Source organism: Desmodus rotundus, chromosome 11 (genome assembly GCF_022682495.2).
Source record: "Desmodus rotundus isolate HL8 chromosome 11, HLdesRot8A.1, whole genome shotgun sequence".
Lineage (NCBI taxonomy): Eukaryota > Metazoa > Chordata > Mammalia > Chiroptera > Phyllostomidae > Desmodus > Desmodus rotundus.
In genome coordinates, this window is record NC_071397.1 from 63,789,457 (window position 1) to 63,815,345 (window position 25,889).

General features: G+C 44.3%; 1 protein-coding gene and 1 pseudogene across 8 annotated transcripts in view; one reads left to right on the plus strand and one right to left on the minus strand.

Moving 5' to 3' along the window:
* FYN (FYN proto-oncogene, Src family tyrosine kinase) overlaps positions 1–25,889 on the minus strand; it is a 201,274-nt gene that overhangs the window by 41,241 nt on the left and 134,144 nt on the right. For 6 of the 8 annotated variants that reach the window (XM_053913814.1, XM_053913813.1, XM_053913815.2 and 3 more), the window contains 6 exons: positions 19,523–19,780; positions 16,256–16,352; positions 8,067–8,165; positions 5,256–5,359; positions 3,973–4,122; positions 389–556 (listed from right to left, as the gene is read on the minus strand). In XM_053913814.1, coding sequence (XP_053769789.1) covers positions 389–556; positions 3,973–4,122; positions 5,256–5,359; positions 8,067–8,165; positions 16,256–16,352; positions 19,523–19,769 — 865 coding nt within the window. In that variant the 5' untranslated portion in view covers positions 19,770–19,780. Of the gene's footprint in view, positions 1–388; positions 557–975; positions 1,141–3,972; positions 4,123–5,255; positions 5,360–8,066; positions 8,166–16,255; positions 16,353–19,522; positions 19,781–25,889 lie in introns of all 8 variants that reach the window. The other 2 variants (XM_053913819.1, XM_053913818.1) reach the window with 2 other exon arrangements.
* LOC128779545 (kinetochore-associated protein NSL1 homolog pseudogene) lies at positions 11,906–14,360 on the plus strand (annotated as a pseudogene).

Consider the following 25,889-nt stretch of genomic DNA (forward strand, 5'->3'; position numbering starts at 1 on the left):
TCACAGATGAGGAAATTGAGGCTCAGAGAGGTTAATAGGCCCTTTGCCAAAGGTTAATCAGCTAGTAAAGATTGAGCAAAAAATCCAGGCCCACTGAGCAGAAAAGCTCATGGTTTCCTCCTACAGTAGCCTGTCTATAGCATCTTACCTTCCCATGTCTTAGGAAGAAGAAACACCAGGTTCCTATTGTACTGGTTTCTTTTCTGTGCCTTAATTACCACCTAAGGTAGGACAGAAGGGTACAGGAAGGTACTGCCATATTCTGAAAATCTGGATGGTCTGTTCCAGCTATCCAGGTTAAGTGTCTTGGTCCCAAAGGCTGTTAAATGTGCTTTGTTCAAAACCATCCTTTTAATCGGCTTTGAGATGCAGCCATAACAAAATGTACCTTCTGCCTTACCAAGCCAAACTTCAGCGAAACACCCCTGACCCAGCTTCTTCTCCAGAAACAACGAATCTCGTGCAACTTCCCAAGCATCTTTAGCCAATCCAGAAGTTTGTGGGGTGCAACTTGATGCAATCATAGTTAAGTTAAAACACAAACCATCAGCTTTCTCTACAGGAAAGAGGATTAATAAAGAAAACACAGTCCTTACAATCCATAATCATGCATGCACTAGGAAAGATGGAAGGTGACTTGCCCTTTAGGGTGATGCCGAGTCATCGGACAAGCATTTGCAGTTGGAACTGAAGAGCAATGCATTTGGTGCAGGCCAGAACATTCCTCGTACCATTTGCTGGTTTGTGAATTGAGACAACATATAATAGTATAATTTGAGCCAGTTGCCAATCTTGAACACTTATATCTTTCTTTCTAGAACTTCTAGAATTCCACAATCAGAACCATTACTCCCTGCTATTAATAATCCAAACTTTCCTTCTGGTTGCACAGTCTTTATTTTCACCTTCCATCTTTGATGTTCAGGACTTCCCAAATGAGGAAGCTAGTGACAGAATAATTGAGTCTTAGCATACCCATCCATACTTCCCCAAACTGCCCATTTCCCAGTCTCTTGATCAACTGCAGGGATTCTCGAGGGATTTCCCAGACATCTTTGGTTTTGACAGACAGATCGGTAAGCCTTGGCATCCCTTTGTGACAGGGAACTACGAGGCGGCAGCAGAGACCTGCAGCTCTCTCTGATGGAGCGGGGCGCAGTGGCAGGAGAGGGAGAGAAAAGCAGAACACATGAGACAACAACACCGATAGGCACGCAAACCCAGCTGGCACGCGGCATTGTTCCAGCAGCGCTGCAGCGCAGGGAACCGCACGCATCTTGGGGGATTCGACGCCACACATTGAAACATGTTTGTCAAAAGCAGGACAGAGGACATTTGAAACTGAACTCCTCCCCATCCCCAGGTATAGTATGACCTGTTCACATAAACAGATACAGACTGTTTTGTTTCTATACTCACTAGGTGAAAAAACAAAACACATTTTCAGCCCAATATGCTAATAAATAGTATGTTCTCTGAAAATACCTCCATTAATTTCCAAAAGTATATTTGGAATGCAGAATGTCAGTATGATTGTCCTTTGCCCCCTCTAACATCAAGGGTCTGGGGAGTGTATTTAAAATTGTAACTTCAGTATAGGATCCTTCTGCAGAACATTAGGTTGTTACAAACTAAGGGTGAAGATCATACCTGGCAGGGAAAATGAGGCCACATTTCTCTAGTGATTTCTCTGGCATTTTAAGTGACTCTATTCTACTAGCAAGGTACTCTTGTTTCTTTGATATTTCCCATTAAAAATGTTTATGACAATCTCCAGTGTATAATTTAGGAGTCTGGTGTGTAAACGGAAAGAACAAAAACTAAAATCTGTAGAAACTCAAGGATGTAAAAGAGCTCTATTTCCCAAAAGAGAGAAGCAGTTGTCACTGTGAGGTGATTTGGAGGGCTCTCTCTCTCTCTCCCTTTAAAGAATATGCCTTCTAGAATCTAGCCACGGTGATGGTGAGGGGAAACTGTCTAAATGCCAAGTTAAACATCGTCAGGTGGGAAAAGGTGAAGAAGGACAAGGAATCGGGGCAGTGACAAAAGCTGCAGAAGACTGGGCTGTGAAGTGGACAGGCCCCGCCCCGCCGGAGGTCCTTTGGACCAGGGGAATCAAATGTGGTATTGTTGCCTTTTCTCCAAGAACCAGCTGTAAGTTACTTTTTTATTCCTTTATTTTTGATAGAATTAGGTTCTGAGATGTTTAGACAGGAAATTATTTATGAGCTGATATTTCAAAGGCATTTTATTGTGTGAGAGAAAGAAGGAGGGAAGAGGAAAAGCCAATATAAAAACAAGTCAAACTTGAGATGGATTTTTTTGAGATTAAAAATATGTCTGTTACTCTTCATATCCTTTCTCTCCTTCCAGCTTTATGATGTTATTAAGGTGCCCTTTCTAACACAGCACTTTCAAATGATCCAAGCCCTGGGGATCCTGCTGATGATTGGCTATAATGCAATATATTTTGGCGTTTGAAAAACCCTTATAACATGCAGGCATTTTGAGTATGTCACTTAAGCTCAGGGAGATACTCTGCTCCATTTCTCTCAAGTATTTCATCAGAATCCACATAAACCAAGTTCCCCAATGCCTAATCAATAAATACTCTAAGTGTTGCTAATTTTTTCAGTTGTTCATTAGTGCCAAGGATCAACAAATAGGCACTAATATTTCTTATTGCCATTTTCAAAAGACTGCTTTTATTGGTTGCTAAACAATTACACACACATACTAGTGTTTTTTTAATGCATGTGCATGCAGCGAGAGTTGAGGCCAAGTCACGTACTGTTATGGGCACTGCCTCTGTCCTGAAGAATCATATAAAATTACATGTGGGTGACACAGAACACTCCTGGGTGTAATGGGATACAGATCTGTGTCTGCACATGCATATCTCTGTCCACCTGTGTCTACTGTGTAGTGCTAATCTAGGAAAGAAAGCAATCATTTTACTACTTGCACAGGAGGCCATGTTCTTTAATAAAATGTACAAATCGCACGTCTAAACATCTAAGTATACATTTCTAGGAAGAACAGATTAATGGTGACGTCTGGGTGTTAGGACAGAGACCGATCTGCTGTTTAAAACAGTAGTAGCTGTAACTGAGCTGTGAGCCACGTAGGTCTAGGTCTAGCTTAGGAAACAGAAGATTGGTGGGGAGGAGAACGTGGTGAATGGATTGAGAAATTCCTCCAGTCACGAGAATGACACGCACGTGCAGTCGCGCCTGAGACAGTGCTGCGTGTAAGGTGACGGCAGAAACACAGCACCCCGTGGGGCCCCGTGTGAGTTCCTTCCCAGAGACTGTCCCTGCCCCCTCTCACGGTTTCTCAATTACATTCTGCAGAGGAAAAGGCAGGATACCGTTTACAGTTTAACCTATTGCTTTCCACTTGGAAAACTAGCAGTTACAGAATCTTTTGATGGAACTTATAATTATGGTAGAAAACCATCAATAGAACCCATCTACCCACCTAGAGGGGCTAGCAAAGAAAACTGCAGTTGACCCTTGAACCGCACGGGGGCTAGGGGACCCGGCCACCATGCCATTGGAGACCCATGTGTAACTCGTGACGCCCCAAAGGCTTAATGAACTACTGAAAGTCTGCTGTTGACTAGAATCCTTACTGAGCACATATAAACGGTTAACTAGTACATGTTTTGTGTTGTATGTATTATATACTGTAATCCTACAATAAAGTAAGCCAGAGAAAAGATATGTGATTAAGGAAATCAAAAGGAAGAGAAAATATGTTTACAGTACGTATGTATTGAAGGAGAAAAGCCGCAAAGAAGTGGACCCGGGCAGTTCAAACCATGTTGGTCAAGGGTCAGTTGTATTTTACTAGTGACTTTGCACATACACGTTGTACCTCTCTTCTCCCTGCCTTTCCCCTTTCCTGCTCTGTGCCCACCCCGTCCCGCCAGCGTCCAAATGGTCAGCCGCTAGTTAGAATCAAGGTTACCTGAGTAATGTTGTACAAGCTGCTGAAGTGTTTCAAACTGGGCCCGGGTGGTGATATAGTATCCACCATTGTCAAGTTTGCGAATTTTATAATGTTTGACATGGTCTCCTTTCATATCATCCCAATCACGTATAGAAAGTGAATAGGCACCTGGTAAACATGCAAAGTATTAGCAGCTCCAATCATTTTGAGTCCTCGTTTGTTATTTAGGTCTCATTTACTTGACTACTCCGATTGACAATTACCAGGAGGAGACACACACATATACTCACTCACACATGCGCATGCACACATTTCCACTCAGTAACATGGGAAGAAAACACTTTTTCCTGAAAATGTCAGAATATATTAGCAATAAAATGACTGTGCCCTTGAGAATAAAGGCTTCTTGAATTTTTTCCCACAATTCTCCCTTTCCCCATTTTCCTTGCTTCCCCCAGGAAGAAGAAGAGAACACAGATATTCCAGGCTGCGATTGCTCCCCCAGTCTCCATTACCCATGGAGCGTCACAGAGGCAGGGGTGGCCTGTACCAAGAATACGTAGGGACTGTTTCTCTAGAAGGGAGCTTCCACTTTCTGCCTCACAATACTTTTCCCAGGAGCAGATCACCAGTGTCTGCTACGCCAAGCTAGAAGGCCACTGATCCTCTCCTTGGACCAGCTCCTCCAGTGGGCTCTAATGAGATGTTAAATCATGAAAAGGCCAATAGGTGGAGGAAGAACAGTCCTCAGGAATGAAAAAAACAAAGAAATGCAAAAACAACCTATATGTTTGGTACTTGAGGAACTAAGAGTTTCAGAAATTCCTAATTCTAAATGACTTGTGAAAATTCTGTGATTTTGTGCAACGGAAGGAGTGTTGCTGCCCCAGACCCTGCTATAAGAGGAAGGTCTTGACTTGGGGCCTCTGCAGTCTTTTTGGAGCTGTCTGTAGCAGGGGTGCCCAAACTTTTGGTGTCTCTGGGCCACACTGGAAGACGAAGAGTTGTCTTGGGCCACACATTAAATACATTGCAACATGTAATCACAAAAAATTCTTGTAATGTTTTAAGTAAATTTATGATTTTGTTTTGGGTCACATTCACAGACATCCTGGGCTGTGCAGGCTGTGGGTTGGGCGCCCCTGTGCCTGGAGGAAAAGCTGAAAATAGGACTCCCTCACAAGGCAGGGAGGATACGTGCCATTTAACAATCCTGGTTCATTAGAGATAAGCCTTTCATCTCTTCTGAGCAATTCACAGATTTTGAATGACAAGCCATCTTCTTCAGCTTGTTATCTTACCTTTGGTGGTTTCACTCTCGCGGATAAGAAAGGTACCTCTTGGGTTTCCAAAGGACAAAAGCTGTCGCTCAGCATCTTTTCGGCCAAGTTTTCCAAAGTACCACCTGTAAATGAGATCGAGAAAAGGAAACATTTTATAAGGATCATTTACAAAAATGGAATCATGCAAGCTCTTTTGCCCATGAATCCTAACCTCTGATTTCATACTTAGCCTTTCCCTATCTATTAATATTTTTTTCCTAGTCTCATCTAGTTCCCTTTCAATCTATTCCTAATTCCACCCCTTATCCATCTCTTTCACTCTTTAAAAAACAATTAGATTTGAATTGTGGGTTATTTTCCTTCCCTCCAGAGACGACAAGAACTGGTTTGTGTTAAATCTGCCACCTGCCTGCCTAAAAAGAGAAATCCAAGACCTTGTTTGAAATGGCAGCCACAGGAAGCTCTTCCCCCACATACCCACAACACCAAGGATTTCTGAGCATAATTACAATCCCTGGGAAATAACAAAACATAGTCTCAGTGTAGGTAAAGGCCATTAATCAGGCACTTAAAAAAAAAAACACCTCAGAATGGATAAAGAACAAAGACAATATTTTCAGTAATTTCCTACCTATAGGAACTCTGAAAAAATGGTCAAGACTACCCCTAATCTGTCACAAGTGCTGGCCTTGTATGCTGACTGTATTGTCTTCCTGTCCAGCAAGTGTGAGGAGGCTGATGAGTAGAAGGCGTTTGCCAGGCATCTGGACTGGGGCCTGCCACAGGTGCGCTCGGGCACAGCTGCAGGGCCAGGTGACTACGCTAGTCAACAAGCACGTCCTTGGAAACGACTCTGTGCCACGGACGTGTTCATGTTCTTTCTGGGATGACACTCCTGTGCCACTTTAGGAGGAATCACATCAAGTCACCTCACCAGCTTTGTCGTTTGTCTTTCATCTCCCCCCTGCACTCTCTAGCCCTAATCATGGTGCAGCAACTAGGTAACGCTTCAGCACTAGGTGCTGAACAAGCCGCAGGTGCTCCGAGACCCCAGGGAGAAGAGAATTTGGAAGCATTCCATTGGAATCTGCGTAAAGGAACAATTTTTAGAATATTTAACTGTGAAAGGATCCAGTTTCTAAAATGAAATTTTAATTCATTATACTTGAACATAGCTATTATATATTCACTGTCAAATTCTTTTGTGAATGAAAGAGCTTCACTGAAGATAAGAAAAGACACGCTGAGTGTTAGCTCCGCAGTGACTTTTAAAGGCACCAGACTGTGCAGCAATTCTAACCTAGCACTAGATGGTATAAAAGGAATTATACCAATTATTTGTGAGAAATGACTTTGTGGGTTTGTACCCATTAAAATGTAGCACAAACACGAACGTGGTGAAAAGAGAACTGTTAGAACAATGGATTGCACGAAAACAATAGTATTTAAAATCATGATAATTAATTGCATATGTAAAACCACAGGCATTATTTTTAAATGCTATTGTATTTTTTTAAAACACAATATTAAAAATCTTGATGATTATAAATACAACTTAAATATATAGTGGGTAGGTTCTTAGTTAAATTAAAAAAAATGCTACATTTCGGTTGTACCTTTTATGCTGAAAGAACAGAAAGATGTCTGCTCCTCTGCCCTAAAATAAAAATTCAGTACAAATTCCTTTATTCACTGCTGATGAAACACACTCGCTGGGAGAAAAAAGGAGCTCGGGATGGTTGAGGATGTGAGAGTGGGGAACAAAACAGGTCTCCCCAGAGGGGATGCAAAGGGATGAAAGACAGGAGAGTGATCCAGCGGGGATTTGGCTGAGGTGTGCAGTCTAATCCTCCCTGGAGCTTAAACAAATCCAGGGCAAAGTTAAATATCAGAGCCAAAGGTTGGGCTGACTCTTCTCCTAAGGCAGGATGGCCTCCACTAAGCAGGTGAGGCAGGTCCCCAAGGTGTCAGGGAGAAGGCCAGGTTCCTGCCTTCGGGAGATCAAGGTCCAGCTCCCTTTCCCTCAATTCAGAAATTAGGGTCACCACACAAGCCACCAATGGTCTTCCACATTGGAAGTGCCAATGAGTTCCCACATGCCAGGAGGCAGAACAATGGTTGGTCTTCCTACAATGCTCCCAGCCTACGGGCCATCTCCAAAACTGTTAGCAGTGAAACCTTTAGGCTAACTGCTAGTCACTACTTACTATCAAAGAAACCAACGGAGACCCCAAATCAAAGGAAAGGACCATTTGAAATGCATCACCGCAGGATGTACCAAGTCGTAGGGCACAACCTATGCGAGAGAGTTCTACCTGGGGCACAGGAGGTATACCTTTTTAGTGCTTTTGATTAGACTGAGGAGAACAATTTCAATTTGATTGTTAACAGTTATTTGCCACCCCCCCCAAATCTTTCTCCCTAATTTCCCTTCTTTTCTCTTTTTTTCAGTGGACTATTATAGTCCACTGTTGGCAATAATATATTCTCCAGCTAGGATTTCATCACATTTTTATGGTTGCTTTCTATCTATGGCAAGGCATATTGGGTTTTCATTAGGTTACTGATACAAAGTTTCCTTTCAAAATGAGTATGTTTTAAAAAGTGAGCAGGCTTAAAGAAAAAACAGTTAGCAATAGTAGCAGTATGAGACAGATACCGCAAAATACCATGGCACAGGCCTGGGAAGCACGGCATTACCAGAGTTTCTCCGCGCCTAATCACGCCAGTGAATTTCTTCTCCCTCCTGCACCATGTTAATGGTATTTTGTTGTGCCAAATAACTTTTAAAAGAAGGTAGTTAAGTGAAAACAACAATACAAAACATACTCTTCTGCCTGGATAGAGTCAACCGGAGCCACGTAATTGCTAGGAATGTAACCCGTCTCTCCAGTTGTCAAGGAGCGGGCTTCCCACCAATCTCCTTCCCTGCAGAGAAACAAAGAGAAAAAGAAGTGAATACAACGACGATTTCAGTGTTTTGCAGTTAGTCTCAAGGCCATAAGAGTGTATGCCTATCTCCTAGTCACTCTACCATCGGATTTCTCCAAATTCCAGCACAACCCCCTATGAGGGCTGAAGGGTCCACTGTGAGTTGAATTCAGCATTGTCTCTCATCTCTGGCCTTATTTGTGAATTAAGAATGTAGGATACTGGCCAGGAGAGGGCTTTCTGAGTAGGGGGTGCATTTTGCTTCGTAAGTGTCCCCAACTTGGTCAGAGGGGAAGGGAACCCAGCCCCAGGCTATTTAAGAAAAACACTGACATGAAACAACAACAAAATGTTAATTATGTGAGAAGGATGTGTTAACTAACCTTGTTATGGTAAACGTTTCACAATATATACATATTAACCCACTACACTGTACGCCTTAAACTTACACAATATTATGTCAAGTATATTTCAATAAAGCTGCAGAAAAAATAAAGCACACACCAATAGTGCTAATTTAACCCATAGTTTCTATTTCATCCCCCACCCCAAAGCAAACAGCATCCTTTGGGACTGCCGGAGAGACGAAGCTGTTGGCTTTAGTGTCATCTTGCCAGCCATGAAAAGATTCATCAGAAAAAGAAAAAAACCCACACACTATAGCTGCAGATCATCTGAGCGAGGAAGCCTGTTCGGAGGCCCAGTAAGGGGTGAGAGCACATTCGGAACACTTGCCTTGCTTGCTCTGAAGAAAATGGGTAGAATAGTGATACGATAGGGTAAGGCTTGCTCAGACATGGTCAACCTGAGGTTACTGCATTATCCCTTTACAGCAATGACTGGAGTTGGGTAGGGGGAGAGGAGGACAGGTATAGCCAGGTGTGTACAGATGCAAGGGGAGGACCGACACCAGTGGGATTCTCAGTCACACCATTTCGTACATCCTGTGGAGCCCTCAGAGCTGTGGGCTGAAGGCCATGAGAGGGGTGCTTAGCATGCCACTCTTGGCTTAAAACAGATGAGTAGATTGAATGGGGAGAGGTCATGTGCTCAGACTCACACAGCTGTGTGTGGCAGGGAACACATATGGAGCGTGTGCCTCCACCGACCACCATGGTTAGCAGATGTACATGGGGCTGTAGCTCGGACACCAACACTGTCCATGGAGCCCTCCACCAGCCTGCAGTCAGGAGTGTGAGGGGCTGGGAAGGCTGCAAATGCCCTTGAGCAAACTGAGACCAGAGCTGAAATACCCACCCCACCCGATCACCAGAGGCCCAGTGCCTTCTCGCCTTCCTTTTTTGGTCCTTGGAGTCAGCGAGAGAAACCCCAGGCCTTTCTTAAGATCACGTTTTGGCTGGGCTCTGTGTCAAAGCCCTCAGTGAGGGAAGAAAATGTGTTGGCTCCTGGTCCCGGTCAGGATCTTCCCCAGACTCATTTAATTAGGTAGAGAATAACCAGCCTCCACATTAAACACAAGCTTTCCTCAAGAGTCCCGTTCCCTAAAGACTGAATGTGAGCACGGTGACTGATGAACGACAACTCCCGACAGGACTTAGTAAGTCACAGGCAAATGGTGACAAGCCCACAGGCGTCACAGGTGCAGCTGTGGAAGTGTTTGCTGGCACATGTCACACAGAATAGCCCACAGCAAAACAGGGTGCTGGCAGAGGATTTTAAAAAACATTTGTTATAATTAGATTTTCAAGTCTTTCCTTTTATACCCGACCAAACAAATTTACAGAAAAAAAAAAAATCAATCAAAAGAAGTAAATGTTCTCACACCCAGAAAGTCCTTTCATAACCTTAAATTTAGTTCATGTCCCGGCTTTTATTATAAAATAATTTATACATACAAATAATAGATGTAGGAGGGAGGCCCCCCCAAACCTGGAATTATCTTCTGGAGGGCAGGCCCCTTGTAGTACAGGCTTCCCCTGCTGGGGGAGTGTTCTAGGAACCCATCTGTATCACCGAACCAGTTGGTGGTGTTGTGAGAGGCTGCATTTGGCTTCAATGAATTTTTTTTGGAGGCTCTTTCAACGTGTTTGCTCATTTCATGATGGGTGATCTATGAGTGCACCTGCCCACACCCCGCTGAGCGTTCACTAGTTTTTAACCAAAAATGGCATGACCCCCCGTATGTACCTGATTTTGCCCCCCTCACCCAAGTGACACTTTTTCGTTTCCATGGATGAAAAAAGTCCTCAAAGGGAAACGCTGTGCTGAAGTGGAAGAGGAGAAACAAAAAAACAGAAGCACTAAAAGGCGTCAAAATTAACGAGTTCAAAAACCGTTTTGAGCAGTGGAAAAAACATCCCAATAGGTGTACTGCATCAAATGGAGAGCACTTTGAAGGTGACTGCAGTTTAAATGTGTAAGAATAAATACACAACTTTTTATAAATAAATTTCAGGGTTTTTTGGTTCCCCCTTGCATATATGAACACCTGCAACCCACCACCCCATTTAAGAGCTAGGTCATCATCAATCAGGTGGAATCTATCCTGTGCTTCTTCCCTATTGCACCCCTCTGCCTTCCAGGTTCAAATCACGAAATTAAAGCTGTGAACATTGTAACAGTTTCTGTTGGTTTCATTTCTACGTCCTCCAAAAGAAATACATGCAGTGGTAAGGATATCATCCGAGAACATATGCGGAAGTTAATTTTTTTTTTTAACCATTGCATGTGTTTAAAGAAACAGCTTTGGAGACATTGTCTTTAATACAGTGACAATGTTTAGTGCTCTGAAATTCCACTAGATGGAGACATTTCATCATAAAAAACAATACCTATCATCTCCGCGCCTTCCCTCTCCTTCCCCCACACCCCACGCCCCCCTGAAAAATGCTCCAAAATGCTGATGAAAAAAATTAAGTGCTTGCAACACAGGCTTATTTTTTAATGCAAGATAACCTTCATCAAGTTAGTTTTAATTTATTTAAATTAAGAAAAAAGCATAGTATGAATTTGGGGGTACAGGTAATGCCGGCTGGGGCAGGAAGCCAGTATTTTTGCTGCAGGCTGGGACAAGCCCAGGCTTATTCAGGTTATCTGTTATTAATCAAGTAATTTCTATTGCAAATCCAGCATAAATTATCTTATTTTGGTCTGGGTACCTAAAGAGTTTAGTATAAAGTAGACTCCAACTATCAGCTCATTCTAAAGCCAGGAATTCATGATTTTCTCTTAAGTGACTCCATTAATTTTATAAGGGGTTTTCAGTTATTCATGAGAAAGATAAAAACCTTTTCTCTTTTTCTAGGCCATCTAGGTTCACTTTCTTCATTAAAGGAGATATGAGATGACAAGGACACCATGCATTGGGTAGTACATTTCATATGTTGTGCCCAGAGAGGCTGGCACAGACACCAGAAGTGTAATTCACCTACAGATTAATAATACACTCTTTACAAGTCATTCACCTTGATTTAGGAAAACAGGATCTCTACCATACTACCTTTTATCTCTTTACTCGAGTTATTGTGAGCAATGAGCATTATCAGAGGTACATTTACTTAGATTGCTCTTACAGTTCAGATATTTCATTCATTTAAGAGTTGGTGAGATTTTCTTTAACTGTTCTCTTGCTCTGACTCAAATATGTGATTTAAGCTCTGGCTCTGAAGAGGTTTTGAGTTTCACAACAGCTTCCCCTGTCCTTCTAATTTGGAGATGTTAAAGGAGCCCATTCCAGTCCCCGGAGCCGCTCACAGGGCTTGGAGTGAGGAGCCATGATGGACCGGGAGGTGGCATTTGCAAACAAAAGTCAGCTGTGGAGCAGTTTTACTACCAACGTTAGATTCTTTCTCAGTTTGACACTACCCATCTTACTTTCAGAGAGCGTAAATGTTTAGATGGGGCTCTAAACCAGGACTATTTGTGAAAAGAACCTGAAAGGATTCACTACTCTAGGCAATGGCCACTATTTCACTCTGTTCTTTATATTTTGAAGAGTTGCTGGCTTCTAGGTGGTATATCACTCCTCATGAAATGGGAAAATAGGGAATGAAACAGATGAGTTTAAATATTTTGCAAAATGGGTTCAAGTTTAATAATGTCCAAACGTTATCACTGCTGAACACCTACAGCAGGTCAGTGAGGGCCCCACCCCCAGGCTGGCAGCGGTGCCATTGGCTCTGGGCACACCCACACACACACGACACGTGGCTCAGGCTGCACTTGAAAACACAAAAGGCAGCCCTGTGGCTTCCCATTGCTGCCTCCTGTCAGGGAAAGGAGTGGGAGGACACACACTGGGAGGCGTGGCAGCTGCCCCAGAGAGAGAGCCCTGTCCCTCCCTCTTTCAGTCGAGGAGAGCTGGGGGAGGAGGGGGAGGGGACGGGGATGCTGCCATCTGGTTCTGTATTGCTGCTTTGTTTTTCCTGCATCATTTTGTCTTCCCTGTTATTACCCTTGATTTCAGGATACTGTATCTGTTTAAAAAGAAAAAAGCTCATTTCCCCCCCATAACCTGGATAAAGGGTATTTACATGGCATGTAGGATGAGGAACTCCTCTGGCGAGAAGAAAGAATATTAAAGGGGGGAAAACCTTTGTAATATTTTCTTCTAAGAGAAAAGGGTTAGGGGCTCGAAGCCTACAAACACTAAAAGCCATGCATGCAAATAACAAAATACAGATTGAGATAGATCAGGTCTTCTTTGAACGTTTCTCTAAAATTTCAACTGGATGCCATTATAGATTCTACCCATATTAACAAAGGAAGAAGCCATGCCTTTGACTTTGGCAAGGACTGGCTTTGCAAGCACCCTACAACCTGGTGTGTGAACCCATTTGCATGTGGAGAAAGCCTACAGAAGATCTGGGTATGGTACTTCCTACCACTCCTAGTTCTTAACCTTTCAGAAGCTGGTTGAAAGTTCTTACCTTTCAGAAGCCAGCCTTGGCATTGAGAGAATATTACATGAAATGGGGAGGGAAAGTGCAGTGTATTTCAGAATTCAAAGTCAGCACATTCAGATAAGAAGCATTCATCAGAGAATCAAACTAACAATAAGGTATTGGAAACCAGAAAAGATCAAAGTCAAATTTCCTCCCCCCCCCCAGCTCCCAGCCAACCTTTCATCTTCCTATAACTTGGATGGTTCAGTCCCCTCTGATGGGAATCTCTGGGCCTTTCCAAGACAAAATCTGACACTGTACTTAGGACGCATCCCCACATGTTGCCCTTGGCTCTGCCACTTGCTAGTTCCTCTGTGCACCTGGGTAGCTTCTGAACCTGACTGTCTGGCTCCTCATGTGACACCCAATGACTATGAGACACACCTTAGACAGTTGCTATGAAGAATAAATGAGCCCTGGCTGGTGTTGCTCAGTGGACTGAGTGATAGCCTGTGAACCAAAGGGTCACTGGTTTGATTCCCAGTCAGGGCACATGCCTGGGTTGCAGGCCAGGTCCCCACTAGGGGGCATTCCAGAGGCAACCACACATTGATGTTTCTCTCCCTCTCTTTCTCCCTTGTTTCTCCTCTCTAAAAATAAATAAAATCTTTTCAAAAAAAGGGAATAAATGAGATATTTGCAATTTAGCACATGGCTGGCACGTAAGGAGCCTTTAATAAATGGCAGCTGTTTACTGCTTTTAAGAAAATTCATTGGGATTTTTGCCTCTGCAGGATGTGGAGAGAGTGGCTGGGACAGAAGACTGTACCCTGGTCGTCCCCCCCCCCCCCACTTCCCATGAGGACTTCTGTGTGCTGCAATGCTAGGTGGGCCACGATGGAACAGGTGGAACTGCGCGGCAGCTTTGTGCAACAGCTTGGGGACGTGCTGCTAGGGGAAATTCGGGCGGCTGCGCTGCGAGATGCACAGTGGACTTTTGAATCAGCTGTGCACGAGAACGTCAGCATTAATGGGCAAGCATGGCAAGCAGCTTCAGATAACTGGTTTATGGATTCTAGTATCAGAGAACTTGAAGATCAGTTTGATGAAATCATAGTCAATTTAGCCACAAAAATGTAAGCAGTATCCTGGAAAGATACTGGAATATGTCATGAGAACCATAAAAGCAAAACAAGAAATTCTGGAGCAGTACCATCCTGTTGTATATCCACTGGACCTAAAATACGACCCTGATCCAGCCTCTCGTGTGGGAAATTTGAAATGCAGAGGAGAAACAAGAGCTGAGGAGGTCAGTGAAGCCATGAAGGCAAATAACCAGGGAGGATGATTCCTGGCAATGTGGTGGTGGAGAGAGCGTGGTACTGAAGGACCGCCAGGTAAGTCTCTACACATGGGTCTTGCCTAAAAGGGACTTGCTACACGTGTACCTGAGAGACGGGCAGGTCAACTCTTGAGAACTTTGCACTTAGAAGTGCTGGTGAGAACTATGAACTCCCACGAAGGAGAGAACAGGAAGAAGAAATCCACTGAATCCATTCTCAGTCTAGGACAACTGAAGACATGTCTACACAATAACTTGTACGTGAATGTTGTAGCAGCACCCAAATGTCTGTCCACTGGAGAATGAATACATAAAATGTGATACATCCGGTTAAAACAAATTCCTGTGGCTATAGGAGGAGGCTACCTGGGGGGAAGGAAATGTTCTTGATCTGGGTGCTGGCTGCAAAGGCATGTTTGGTCTGAAAATTTGGCAAACTACACACTTTTAAAAAATTGTGGTAAATGATGCATAACATAAAATTTATTTTACGCATTTTCAAGTGTACAGTTAAGTGGCATGAAGCACATTTTATTGTGGTGCAACTGCACTGTGTACACTGTTGATATGTGTACTTTTCCGCGTGCATGTAAATAAAAAGTAAAAAAAAAAAAGCCCTACCCATATCCCTCCTAATGATGACAACAATAATAATTAAAAAACCCCAGAACCCGTCACCTACTAGGTCCTGGCCACAGGAGGGCTACCACATCGACATGATTTCTGATACCCAGCAGAGTTATCGCTCTCTCGTGGGAGGAATTCTGTTCTGGGGGTTGAAAGGTGGCACGATCTCAGTGTTTGGTTCTGAGAGATGGTGGAGTCCCAGGGAAGTGGTGAGCTTTCCAAAGAGGCAGTTTCCAGGGCCCAAGGGAGTTCCCTGTTACAGTGACCACACTTCCCTCCTGAGACCTACTGGAGTGAGCAGGGCCGCCTAGCTCCAGCTCTTTGGAAAGCCAAGGGACAGGCGATCAGGTCTTTCTGCCATGATGAGATTCAGTTTGCTCAGGGAGCAGAGGGCAGAGCAACCAGACCTGGAGGCACAGGAGAACTTCCTCAGTGGGACCTCAGTTCCCGGGTGGCACTCTTTCCCAAGTACTGGGGAGCGCTCACGAGGAAAAGAAGGAAAGAAGGCTTGCCAAAGTGGGATACTGCCATTTTCTTTAGTGCCTGGATTTTTCTGGAGGGCCTTAACCAAGCAGAAGCAATATTTCAAAACTACAGGGAAACCTGACCTATATTTACTCTTCCTAATGGAGGTATTAAATGTAGTATTTGAAGCGTGAGTGATTCTCATCCTTGAAATTTCCCCATGGCCTGTTTAATTGTTGTTCCTACCAGCCACATTTAAAATGCATGCATTGTAGTCACTCGTGAGTGGGCGAAATCATTTCTCCTTCCATCTCACAAAGATTTCAGTCACTTGCAAGTTTTCGTTATGGGGTAACGCCTCCACAGACTTTACCAAATTGGAATGTTTAGCAGTTTTGAAAACAGAAGGAACTTGTTGCTAGCCTTAAGTGAGGGCTTAGCAAGAGCAACATCTGAAATGTGAAAAAATCACTGGGCAAAGGGAAGATAATGTGGCTGGCAAGGCCTTGTGCCAATCATATGAAAATGTAGGTTTGCAGAGAGCGATGCTGGTGCTTTTACAACCTTTAAGCCAAAGGCAAAACCAAAACCATCAACTCGGCTCCTATGGTACTCTCCAAAAAACACCTTGTCATAAAATACTGCACTGGTTTGCCGACTCTTCGATTCTCAAGTTAAATTGGTGTGAGTTCATGAGTTGAACAAGGGTACTTTCAGCATTTCAGATATCTGAAAAGGCGGACTGGCAACAAGAATTTTTCCCCGGTCGTGAAAGGCATGAATGCTTCCCTCTCCCTCTCCAAACTTACGAGCTGTTCAATATTTGAAATTTCTCTCCTTTGTGAAAACTCAGGTCATCTTCCGTCCGTGCTTCATAATCATAAAGGGCCACAAACAGGGTCACTCCTGACAAAATGAATCAAAAGGGGAAAGATATTATACAAGAAGAAATTAATTCCAAGAAAGTAAACCTTCACTAAAACCTCATTCTCAAAATCTACAGCTAATCAGCACCGATAACACAATGCTGCCTTGTGATGAACGGGTGGAACCAGAGTAACGGGGCGGCATTCATGCCTTCTGCGCTCTGACTAAAATCTGGGACAGAAGGACTCTGCTCCGTGCACTTCGGAAGGGATCCTTGGGAAGAGACAGTTGTTAATACCGTGTCCACAATGAAGAGGCAGCAGCAGTGGAATAGCTCCGATTTGCAGAGCTCTGCAGCAATCACAGATACCTTGTGTCTGACCCCCAGGAGCCCACGGGGGGTTCTGGGTAAAATATCACTCTTTCCCCTGGCAGAAGAGTAACACAGAATGTGGTAGGAAACTCCTGCAGCCCGGGGGTTGAGGAGGCCCTCTCTGTAAATGTCTACCCTTTTAGAGAATGTCTTGCCCTTTGCATCCGCAATTGCTTTGCGACTCCCTCTCTCTCACTCTCTTTCTACGTTGCAGCCACCCATTCTCACACTGACTTGCAGTACTCGCTCCTCCTCCTACCCATCCTATCTCTTCTCATCTGGTTGACTCCCCGCACGGGCCCTTCCTGCTTTGCAGAGGGGTGTTATTACCAGCACAAAATGTCCAGTGTCCCATTTGGCCTGGGACTTCCTCCAGGTAGTAGGCGGACTTCTTAGACAGCCTCAGTGACTCCCACCCCCTGGTATTCATGCCCTTGTGCAATCCCCCTCCTGTGAGTGTGGGCCAGCCTAGTGACTTGCTTCTAACCAAAGGAACATGGCAAAGGTGATGGGATGTCCCTTAAGCAATTAGGATTCAAATGATGGTGACTTCTGCCTTCTTAGCAGACTCAGCTACTTTCATGAAGCAAACTGCCACGCTGGACAGGCCCACATGACAAAGAACTGTGGGTGGCCTGTGGCCAACAGCCTGCGAGGAACTTAATCCTGCCAATGCCATGAGCTTGGCAGCAGACAGCTAACACACCTTGACTAGCCTGCGAGAGGTTCTGTGTAGGTAGTTCCAAGAGAACATATGTGCTGTGGGACTATTTAAGAACCAGAGAGGGAGGCAGGGCTTGTCTTTCTACCCCATCCCAAGTGGGGCCTCCCACAGGCGAGCTAGCATTCAGAAGGTCTGACCCTGCAAAGCAGGGTCATTTGGCAACTGTCCTCCTTTGCTTAGATTTCTTTAAAAGTTTAGAAAAGAGACTGGCTAAAAACAAAAAAGTAGGAACCTGTAAAGTCAGGCCTACTCTTTATTCTCATTTAACACTCTATTAACAGATTCCTTTCATTACATAATTTAAAAACAAACCCAAGCTGCATTGAGTGGGAGACAAGGCACACGAGGATGGACACTTCCACTCCCTCCCTGCATCAGCCAGCTAATTCTCACTGGGTATTTTTATTTTCTAGAGAGGGAAGGGACAGTCATAGGAGGTCACAGGGACACACAGACACTGTTCCTGGCCGTAAAGCACTGAAAGCAGTGATGTGAAGAAGGACATACATTTATAATAAAGCCAGATAACACAAGGCAAAAAGATCTGCCAATGTTAGGGGCACTGTGTTTTTTTTTTAAATTTACAAGGGACCAGATGGCCTCTCATACTAAGATTGTCCCTGACTACAGTATAGACCCACATGTTCAAGGCAAGTAGTTTATGACACTCTCTAGTGACTTTGTGAGTGACACCTGCAGACACAAGGATTAATATCCAGCATCGATGAATGAATGAACAAGGTCAATCAATGCCTGTGTCAGCAGAATTATGAGTCTTCCTGGCAAAGCACTCAGGAGGCACAGGGAGTGTACACTGGGTGCAGTGTTGGCTCTCTTTTTCCCCCTGCATCCTCAGGAGGTGTCCTTAGATAGCCTGACAGACCCTTTCCGTCCATCCACCTTCCAGGAAGGATAAATACAGTAAGTGTACCTAGTGTTCATTCACCCATGCAAGGCTTGCTTTAAAGGGAAAGCCAGATTCACAGTAACACATGCACATAATGACCGAAGCTCTGGGTCAGGTACTCTGGATGTAAGTACATGGTCCTGGTGTGTGCGGTGGCAAGAAAACCCCTGGTAATGTCTCAGTAGCGCCAACTCCCCGGTAAAAAGGCACAATGGGTCCTTGCATAAGACATCGGCTCCCAGACGAGCTGAGAGCACAATGGCTGATGTGTATTTCCTTAAGCTTTTGTAATGAACAAACAAATAATGTCAAATGTCTAGTTACCCTGATTCACATACTGGGAGCAGATTTGGAAGACTAAGGATGCATGAGATAACTTGCAAATGTTTCAGAAAACATTATGTCTGTGAATATATGCCAGATATTTTCCAAAGTATTAGTTAAGTCAGCAAATGCACATGGAGTAACACATGGCCCATGGTGGGAAAGAGAAGGAAACTTAAAAAAAAAATGGAAAAGGTCCCTTAAGGATACATAAGATCCCATTTTAAAATACAAAAGATACATGAAAATACTTGAGGGCTGATACATCAGTCATATGGAAGATAACGGGAAGGTCAGCGAGAATCAAAGATGATGATGGCCGAAAATAATGCTGCCAAATGGCCCCACTAGCGGGGCAGTGACAGGCTGGCTGAAGATTAGGAAGATGAGGGAGAAGGGGCTACCCTTAGCTTTTAGCCAGGGACTAGCAGTGCATTAATATCTGGAAACCTCAAAACATACACTCTCAGATTCAGTCCCGGAGCTTCTGATTCAAAAGCTCCGTGATGGGGCTCAGGCATCTGCATTTGAAAAGCTGCCCTAGTTATTCTAAGCCAGCCAGCTGGGGTTGAGAGGCCAGGCCTAACGTGCAGCAGGAGAGTCATATCCGGTAGTAGCCCATGCAGGCTCTCACGGAGCAGCAACGCGGGGCCCCTGCACCACTGCCACCAGCATTTTGATGTGCACGTGAAGCTCTGGCTTTTTTTTTTACAGCCTTTACCTGGTAGGATATATTATAGGTGGAAACTGATGAAACACTTTAAATATTCAGTCCTCAGTCAGAACAAGCTGGAGCACAAGTATTCAATTGCCAAAAAAAATGAAGAGCAGCTGTAGCTGCTTCCTCCCCACCTTGGCCCCCTGCCACTGCGGGGGCTTACCTGTTCCACCTCTGGTACGCAAGGTCCCAGTATGAGACGAAGAGTTCACACCCCCAAAGACGGTGAGTCCTTGGCCTCCTGCTGCGTGGAAGTTGTTGTAGTTCGGGATGGAGGTCACGCCGAAGCTGGGATAGTGCTGAGGAGTAGGGTCTGTGCCATAGCGGTACCCGGAGCTCTGGTTCAGGCTGCCATCCCTCTCCTCCGTCAGTTTTGTTGCTTCTTTATCCTTACATTGCACACAGCCCATTATCTAAATTCCTGCCGAAAACAGAAAGGAGGCATGTAAACTTGGATGTTCCTTAGTTGCTGGTTGATTGACTGTTTCAAAGTGCTCACTCTTAAGGCTTGCCCTTGGATGCTTCAGGCCTGTGCGGGACGTGAGAAAAAGCGGTGGCTAGCACTGAGGGTGAGAAGCAAGCTCGGTGTCTTTACCTGGACAACCTCACTTGTTCCCCAGATGCTCTGAGCAATGGAATCGGCAAGGAATTGATGTTCACCACACAGCAATTTTTCTCAAGTGAGGTCTGCACCCCTTAAAATTCTGTGATATCACACACCTGCCTGAGGACAGCCCAATAATACATATTATTATATTTTTCTTTAGTCATCTCAAAAAAAAAAGTATGGACTCTAGAAAATGAGTCCATACAATATCAGAATAAAAACCTCCATCAGAGCAAATGAAATTTAAAGAAGAGGGTAGAGGTATGTTGGAAAAGCCAGATTATAGCGCCTAAATGACTCACTGTACTTCTTCACTCATGGGTACCCATTTTTCAGGGCTCGTTTGGTAAAATTTAAGCCATAAGATAATGATAAGGCCCCTGTCCAGGTATCTCAGGTGGTTAGAGCGCTGTCCTGATACACTCCAAGGTTGAGGATTCCACCCCTGGTCAGCACACATACAAGAATCAACCAGTGAAGGCATCAATAAGTGGAACAACAACAAAAAATCAACGTCTCTCTCTCTCCCTTCCTCTCTTTAAAATAAATAAAAATAAAAAAGATATTGATATGTTTTTATTTTTGTTGTTGTTGTTCAAGTACTGTTGTCTCCATTTTCCCACCACCACTTTCCCCCGGCCCGCCGACCCCCACCTCCCACCCTCCATCCTGACACATATCAAAATGGAGAAATAGTTGCTGGATGAAGAATTAAATTGGCAGAAACTCAGAGGTCGAAGTGGATTTGCAGGATGTCATGAGAGACTACTGTAACAAAATCACTGAAAGCTGCTACTCAACTCTTTACATTTCTATTAGCTTTTGACACCTTTCATTAAAAAAAAATCATTCTCATGTTCTAGAGCTAGTGGTGGATTAAAAACTCGAGTCCTCGCCACCCCGTCCTCCTCCAAACCTACTTCTCTTGAGCTCCTCATTTCAGTAAATGGTGCCACTTACGACCCAGTTGCTCAAGTCAGAACCCTGAGAAGCATTATTTGGTTATTTGTCTCTTTCTTGTTTAGTTCTCACTCTTCCTGTCTCACAGTCTACTATCCAAAATGCTAAACATTTTTGTCATTCTCCTTCTGGCCTTGAATACTCTTTCCCTCTCCTCTTTGATACGCAACATCCCTCACGTCCTGGTTGAGACACTGCTTCCTCTGCAAAGCCTTCTCTGACTCTCCGCTCTCCCCCCAGGCTGGGGCGGTGCCCTTCTACAGGGCTCCTCTGCGTCTCAATTTCCTTCATATTGGCACCTATTGCACCACAGTAAAAAACATAGCTTGCCCACTTGTTTCACTGCCCAATCAACTTTGAGTTCCAGGAAAGTAAGGTCCTGTCCACTTTTGTCATAGCTGTATTGTCAGTGCCTGGCACACAGTAGGTGCTCAATAAAGAGCAATCAAATGAGAGAAGATTCTCTAGTCCACTATGTTTCTCTTTCACCCTTTCTTTCTCTTTGCGTCAAGACCCACCCTTCTTCCAGTGACTTGTATCAAGTTTGCCCTGTACTTTTGAATCTATTGGTGTGTGTGAAAAACGAAGATGATTAAAAAATACAAGGTAAGTTGGTTAAATGACCCCTCTGTGGACTGCAATACCCTTGTCGAATTCACAGTGGGGAGGTAGAAGAACATGTAATGGATGTCCCTAGCAAAACTCTGAGAAGTGGCCCATTTGGGACCAAAGAACAAAATAAGAAACACATGACATCATGTATTCACTGGGGAGGACACCGCTTGCACAGGATGGGAAAGGACTTGGCGGCGGTGAAGGTGAAAGAAAAACCTGTCTTTTCTATAGTATCTTGCAGACCAAAGTGGGGAGTGCCACATCAGGTATGGAGACTCTCAGGGGCACTGATTTTCTGCTGGATGGGGTCACGGAAGCAGTATCAGACTGTTCTAAGGTCCTCTCACATTACATGGTTCAGTAAATACTTATTGAATTGAATGTCAGTTCCCGAGAATAGAAATATTTGGAAATGAGCCGCCTACTGCTTGAGCTGAGATCACCAAATCTGGAACACATTTGCTCATAAATCATTTGAGATTAATTTACAGTATACTGTGTCCAACATGCTCTCTAACTTACGGTAAATGAATATGATTTTAACCAGTTTCCAATAGGAAATGCAAACTATTTCCAAGGCATAATTTACTGAAGACATTTCATCATTTGTTGCTGGTGTTGCTTCATAAGACTGAAAAATGTCTTGCTCACTTTATATTAACTCTTTCATGGTGGAAAGTTACTCAACTCCAAGCTTCTACAAAGGACAGACAGAAGACACTTTTTGTCCCAGGTGCTTTTTTCAGGGATTTCACTCATATGCTGTATTTAGAGCATGTGAGACCTGAATCACAAAATAACATCATTTACACGGTGGGTCTCAGCCAGGACTGATTTTGCTCCCCTCACCACTGGCCGTATTAGGCAACGCCTGGAGACGTTTTCAGTTGTCTCGGTCCAGGAGAGAGGTACTACTGGCACCTAGCAGGGTGAGGCAAGGATGCTGCTGAACTTCCCCCAATGAGTAGGACAGCCTCCAACAACAAAGGACTACTGGGCTCTAAATAGTGTCAAGGCCGAGCAATCCTGATTTATGGCGAGGGAAGAATTTATATCTATATCTTTGAAACAGTATAACAGCTGTTTCCCTTATATATATGTGATTAGAATTCAATCTAGACTGACTTCCTCAGGAAAATAGGCATGTTAGGTAAAAGGAGGCAATTTAAAAAATGACAGGAAATGCTCTGATTTTGCTCTAGAAACTTATCCCTGTGATAGAGAAAAGAATCTAAAATCAATGAGAGCTCTTACTATAAACTACTCTTTGAACTCCAACAAAACAAACCAAACCCTACACAGAACCCCGCTGAAAATAGGGTCCTACATCTAACCAAACTAAGAGAAAAACCTAATCTTTCAAAACATAGTAGAAAAAGCATTACCACTGTAATAAATGAATAACAGCTTACATACAATACTACGAAATAATGGAAGGAAATCAATAGTAAGCTGCTTGAAGACAGGGATTGTTTTTTGTTTCATGATTATATCCCTAGGGTCCAGAACAGTGCCTGGCATGCAGTAGGGGCTCAGTAAATACTTGTTAAATGTTTAAATGCAAAAAACCAATGAGAGATTGGAGAAAACAATTCTTTTTTATAAAGGGACAGCTCAGTTACCACTTCATGCAGTTGGAATTTCGAGTAAGGAATGTTTCTGCACAGATCTTGCTTATTCTTTTCCTTTCTTTGACAAACATGAAGAAACCAAAATAAATCAGTAAATTCAGGCTCAAGCCATTAAAAGTTAATCACAATGAAAATATTTGTTTAAGAACTTGTGGTCTTCTTCCTCCCACTTGGGGTGGTCTGACTAACCGTTTCCTGATGGCGGAGTCAGAAGATGATGCTATATGAGTTGTACTCAATGTGACTATAGGCTCCTTGCCACATGGCAAACTCGGCAGCATTTGAGTCAAAATAAAAACATTCTTTATTATGTGACGTTTTGTGGTGGGGCTTTTATGGACAATGCTGTAGGTCCATCAAGAGCATATAATGCACTAATATCCTTGCTTAAGATCTGTGGGGCCCTGGAAGACTCTGAGTAATGCCATTGGAAAGTGGGACCCCAGAGTTACTCTGATTAATAAATCATACACCATCAACTCGTGACCGGTGTATAGAAAAACTGATGGGCAAGCACTTTGATCATAGGATCCTGGGCCTGTAGTGAAGGTGTCCGGATTACAGCCATGCAGCTCCTTATCTGCCAGTCCTGCAAACTGAGGGGCTCTGTTTCTGTAATGCATGCAAAACCTGATTTATTTACGGTTCTAGTCTGCTGGATCTTCTCATATGTGCCAACAGCATTATGCAACTCCAGGAAGAGTTGCCAAAGAGAGACTCTAAGGATTGCCACACCCTGCTCCCGTGAACATGGCAGATGTCATCAATTAATCAGAGCACTTCCGGGCGCTGTGCCCTGTGCAGCCCCACTTTCACATGGCCCTCGAGTGGCTGACTGACGCTGACACACAGGATCTCTGCTGCTCTGGGCAGAGGCTGCTGTTCCACAGCGAGCCTGGTGGCATGTGCATTCCCTCCACTGGTGCTAGAGACCATGGCCCATGGTCTCTTCTGGATGGCCATGAAACACAAACACGCTCCTGCTGTCTCACATGCCCATCAATTAAGTACTGCCTGTATCCTCAGGTTGCAGGGCTTTTGAGAAGATCTCAGATGTGTGTGAGAGCTAGGTACCAAAAATGGGAAAAGGTCACTGGCAGTCTTCTGCAAAGCAAATTGCTTTCTCTTGAGTCATAAACTTGCAGGCAGAGGGGGGTATGGCAGGAGGAGGAAAGGAAAAAGTGATAACAAATACCTTTAACTTCAGCAGTCTAAGCACTTTCATCTGAGAAACCAGCCTAGCTGCGTTTGGAGAAGTGACAACCTTTAGGCATCAGTCACCATCCTTGCTCCTGACAGCCCAGACCTTGGAGAGTGACAGGAAAGCCACAGAGGCCTGTACTCTGATGTGGCGTGTTTCCTGGTGCTGTCATTCCTTATTCCTGTAGCTCACAGGTGGCAAACACAAGGCCTGCAGACCGAATCCGGCCCTCCACCTTGTTTTATCCAGCCCACCACCTTGTTTCTACCCAGCGGCAGCACCGAGCTCTCGCTTAGCTGGAAAAGAATTTAAAGCTGAACTGTAGATCTACTACAGAGTTCCACCCAGTTCTCTGGAAGGAAAGCAAAAACTGGCAGCTTAACAAGTGAACACCCCTTTTCAGTCAACAGTAACAACAGGAGGCAAGAGGACAGTAAGATATGGCAGAGATGCACCAGAAACAACTTCCGGATAGAAGATGCATGGCGGGGAGTGGGGAGACGGACTTAATCCTTACAAAGTGGAAAACACCCACAAGAATTGACCTGAGGTGTTCTGCTACATCCTCAATGGAGAAAACGAATCGTGTGAAGCCCAGGGAAGGCTGGCCTGAGTTTTCCCCAAGTAGCTGCAAGAAGCAGGACATTTGTGACAGATGAGTGCTACATAGGTAGCAATGACAGTTGGGCCACAGAACTTGTCACCCCAATTTCCTGAAACTTCCCATCCTTTACGATGATTTTCAGTACCTTTGTAGGCCACTGGGCCCTGACACCCCACAGGACGGCAGACAAGGCCATCTTCTGGGGACATTAGGACAGAGGGCCCGAGGTCACTGGGGAGGCTGGAGAAAAAGCAGGACCTTGCTGTCTCCCTAAATTTGCAGGACAGTACTAAGAGAGAAGGATTCTTATTTCCCTCACTTTACAAAGCAGGAACAGAGAGGTTTGGGAATTTGTCCACAGCTAAGTCGGGGGTGGATTTGGGATTTGACGCGAGACAGATTGATTCCATGGTCAGCACACGAAGCCTCTATTGCAGACTGGAGTTGCCTTCTCGCCATGGAATCCAGGCCAGTCCGTGCAAGGGTGTGGGTGCAAGGATAGAAGGAGTGCAGGGGGAGCCTGGGGGGAAGGTCCCCTAGTTCTACAGAACCCCACTTCATGTGTATGACTGATGAAGGCCCTGATTTTGGGTACTGGGCCTCACTCTTGTAGGCTCACACCCTACTCCCTGAGACAGGCTCTGTAGGGGTGCTGGGACCATGCCAGGTGTGGTGAATCACCAGCTTTCTTGATGTAATTGGGCACCTTCATGAAAGTTTGAGCTGGTGACACTAAAGCAGCCCTCGGTTTCCTGATATTTCCTAGACGTGGTGGAATATTTATATACATGATGAAGGAGTCAGTATTCCTCTACTTGGTAGAAAAGTGAGCCTTCCTCCTGCACTTAAAAAGTGATCTGCTTTACATGCAAAACTTTCTGCAACATATTTATTTCATTAACTGAGCTATAC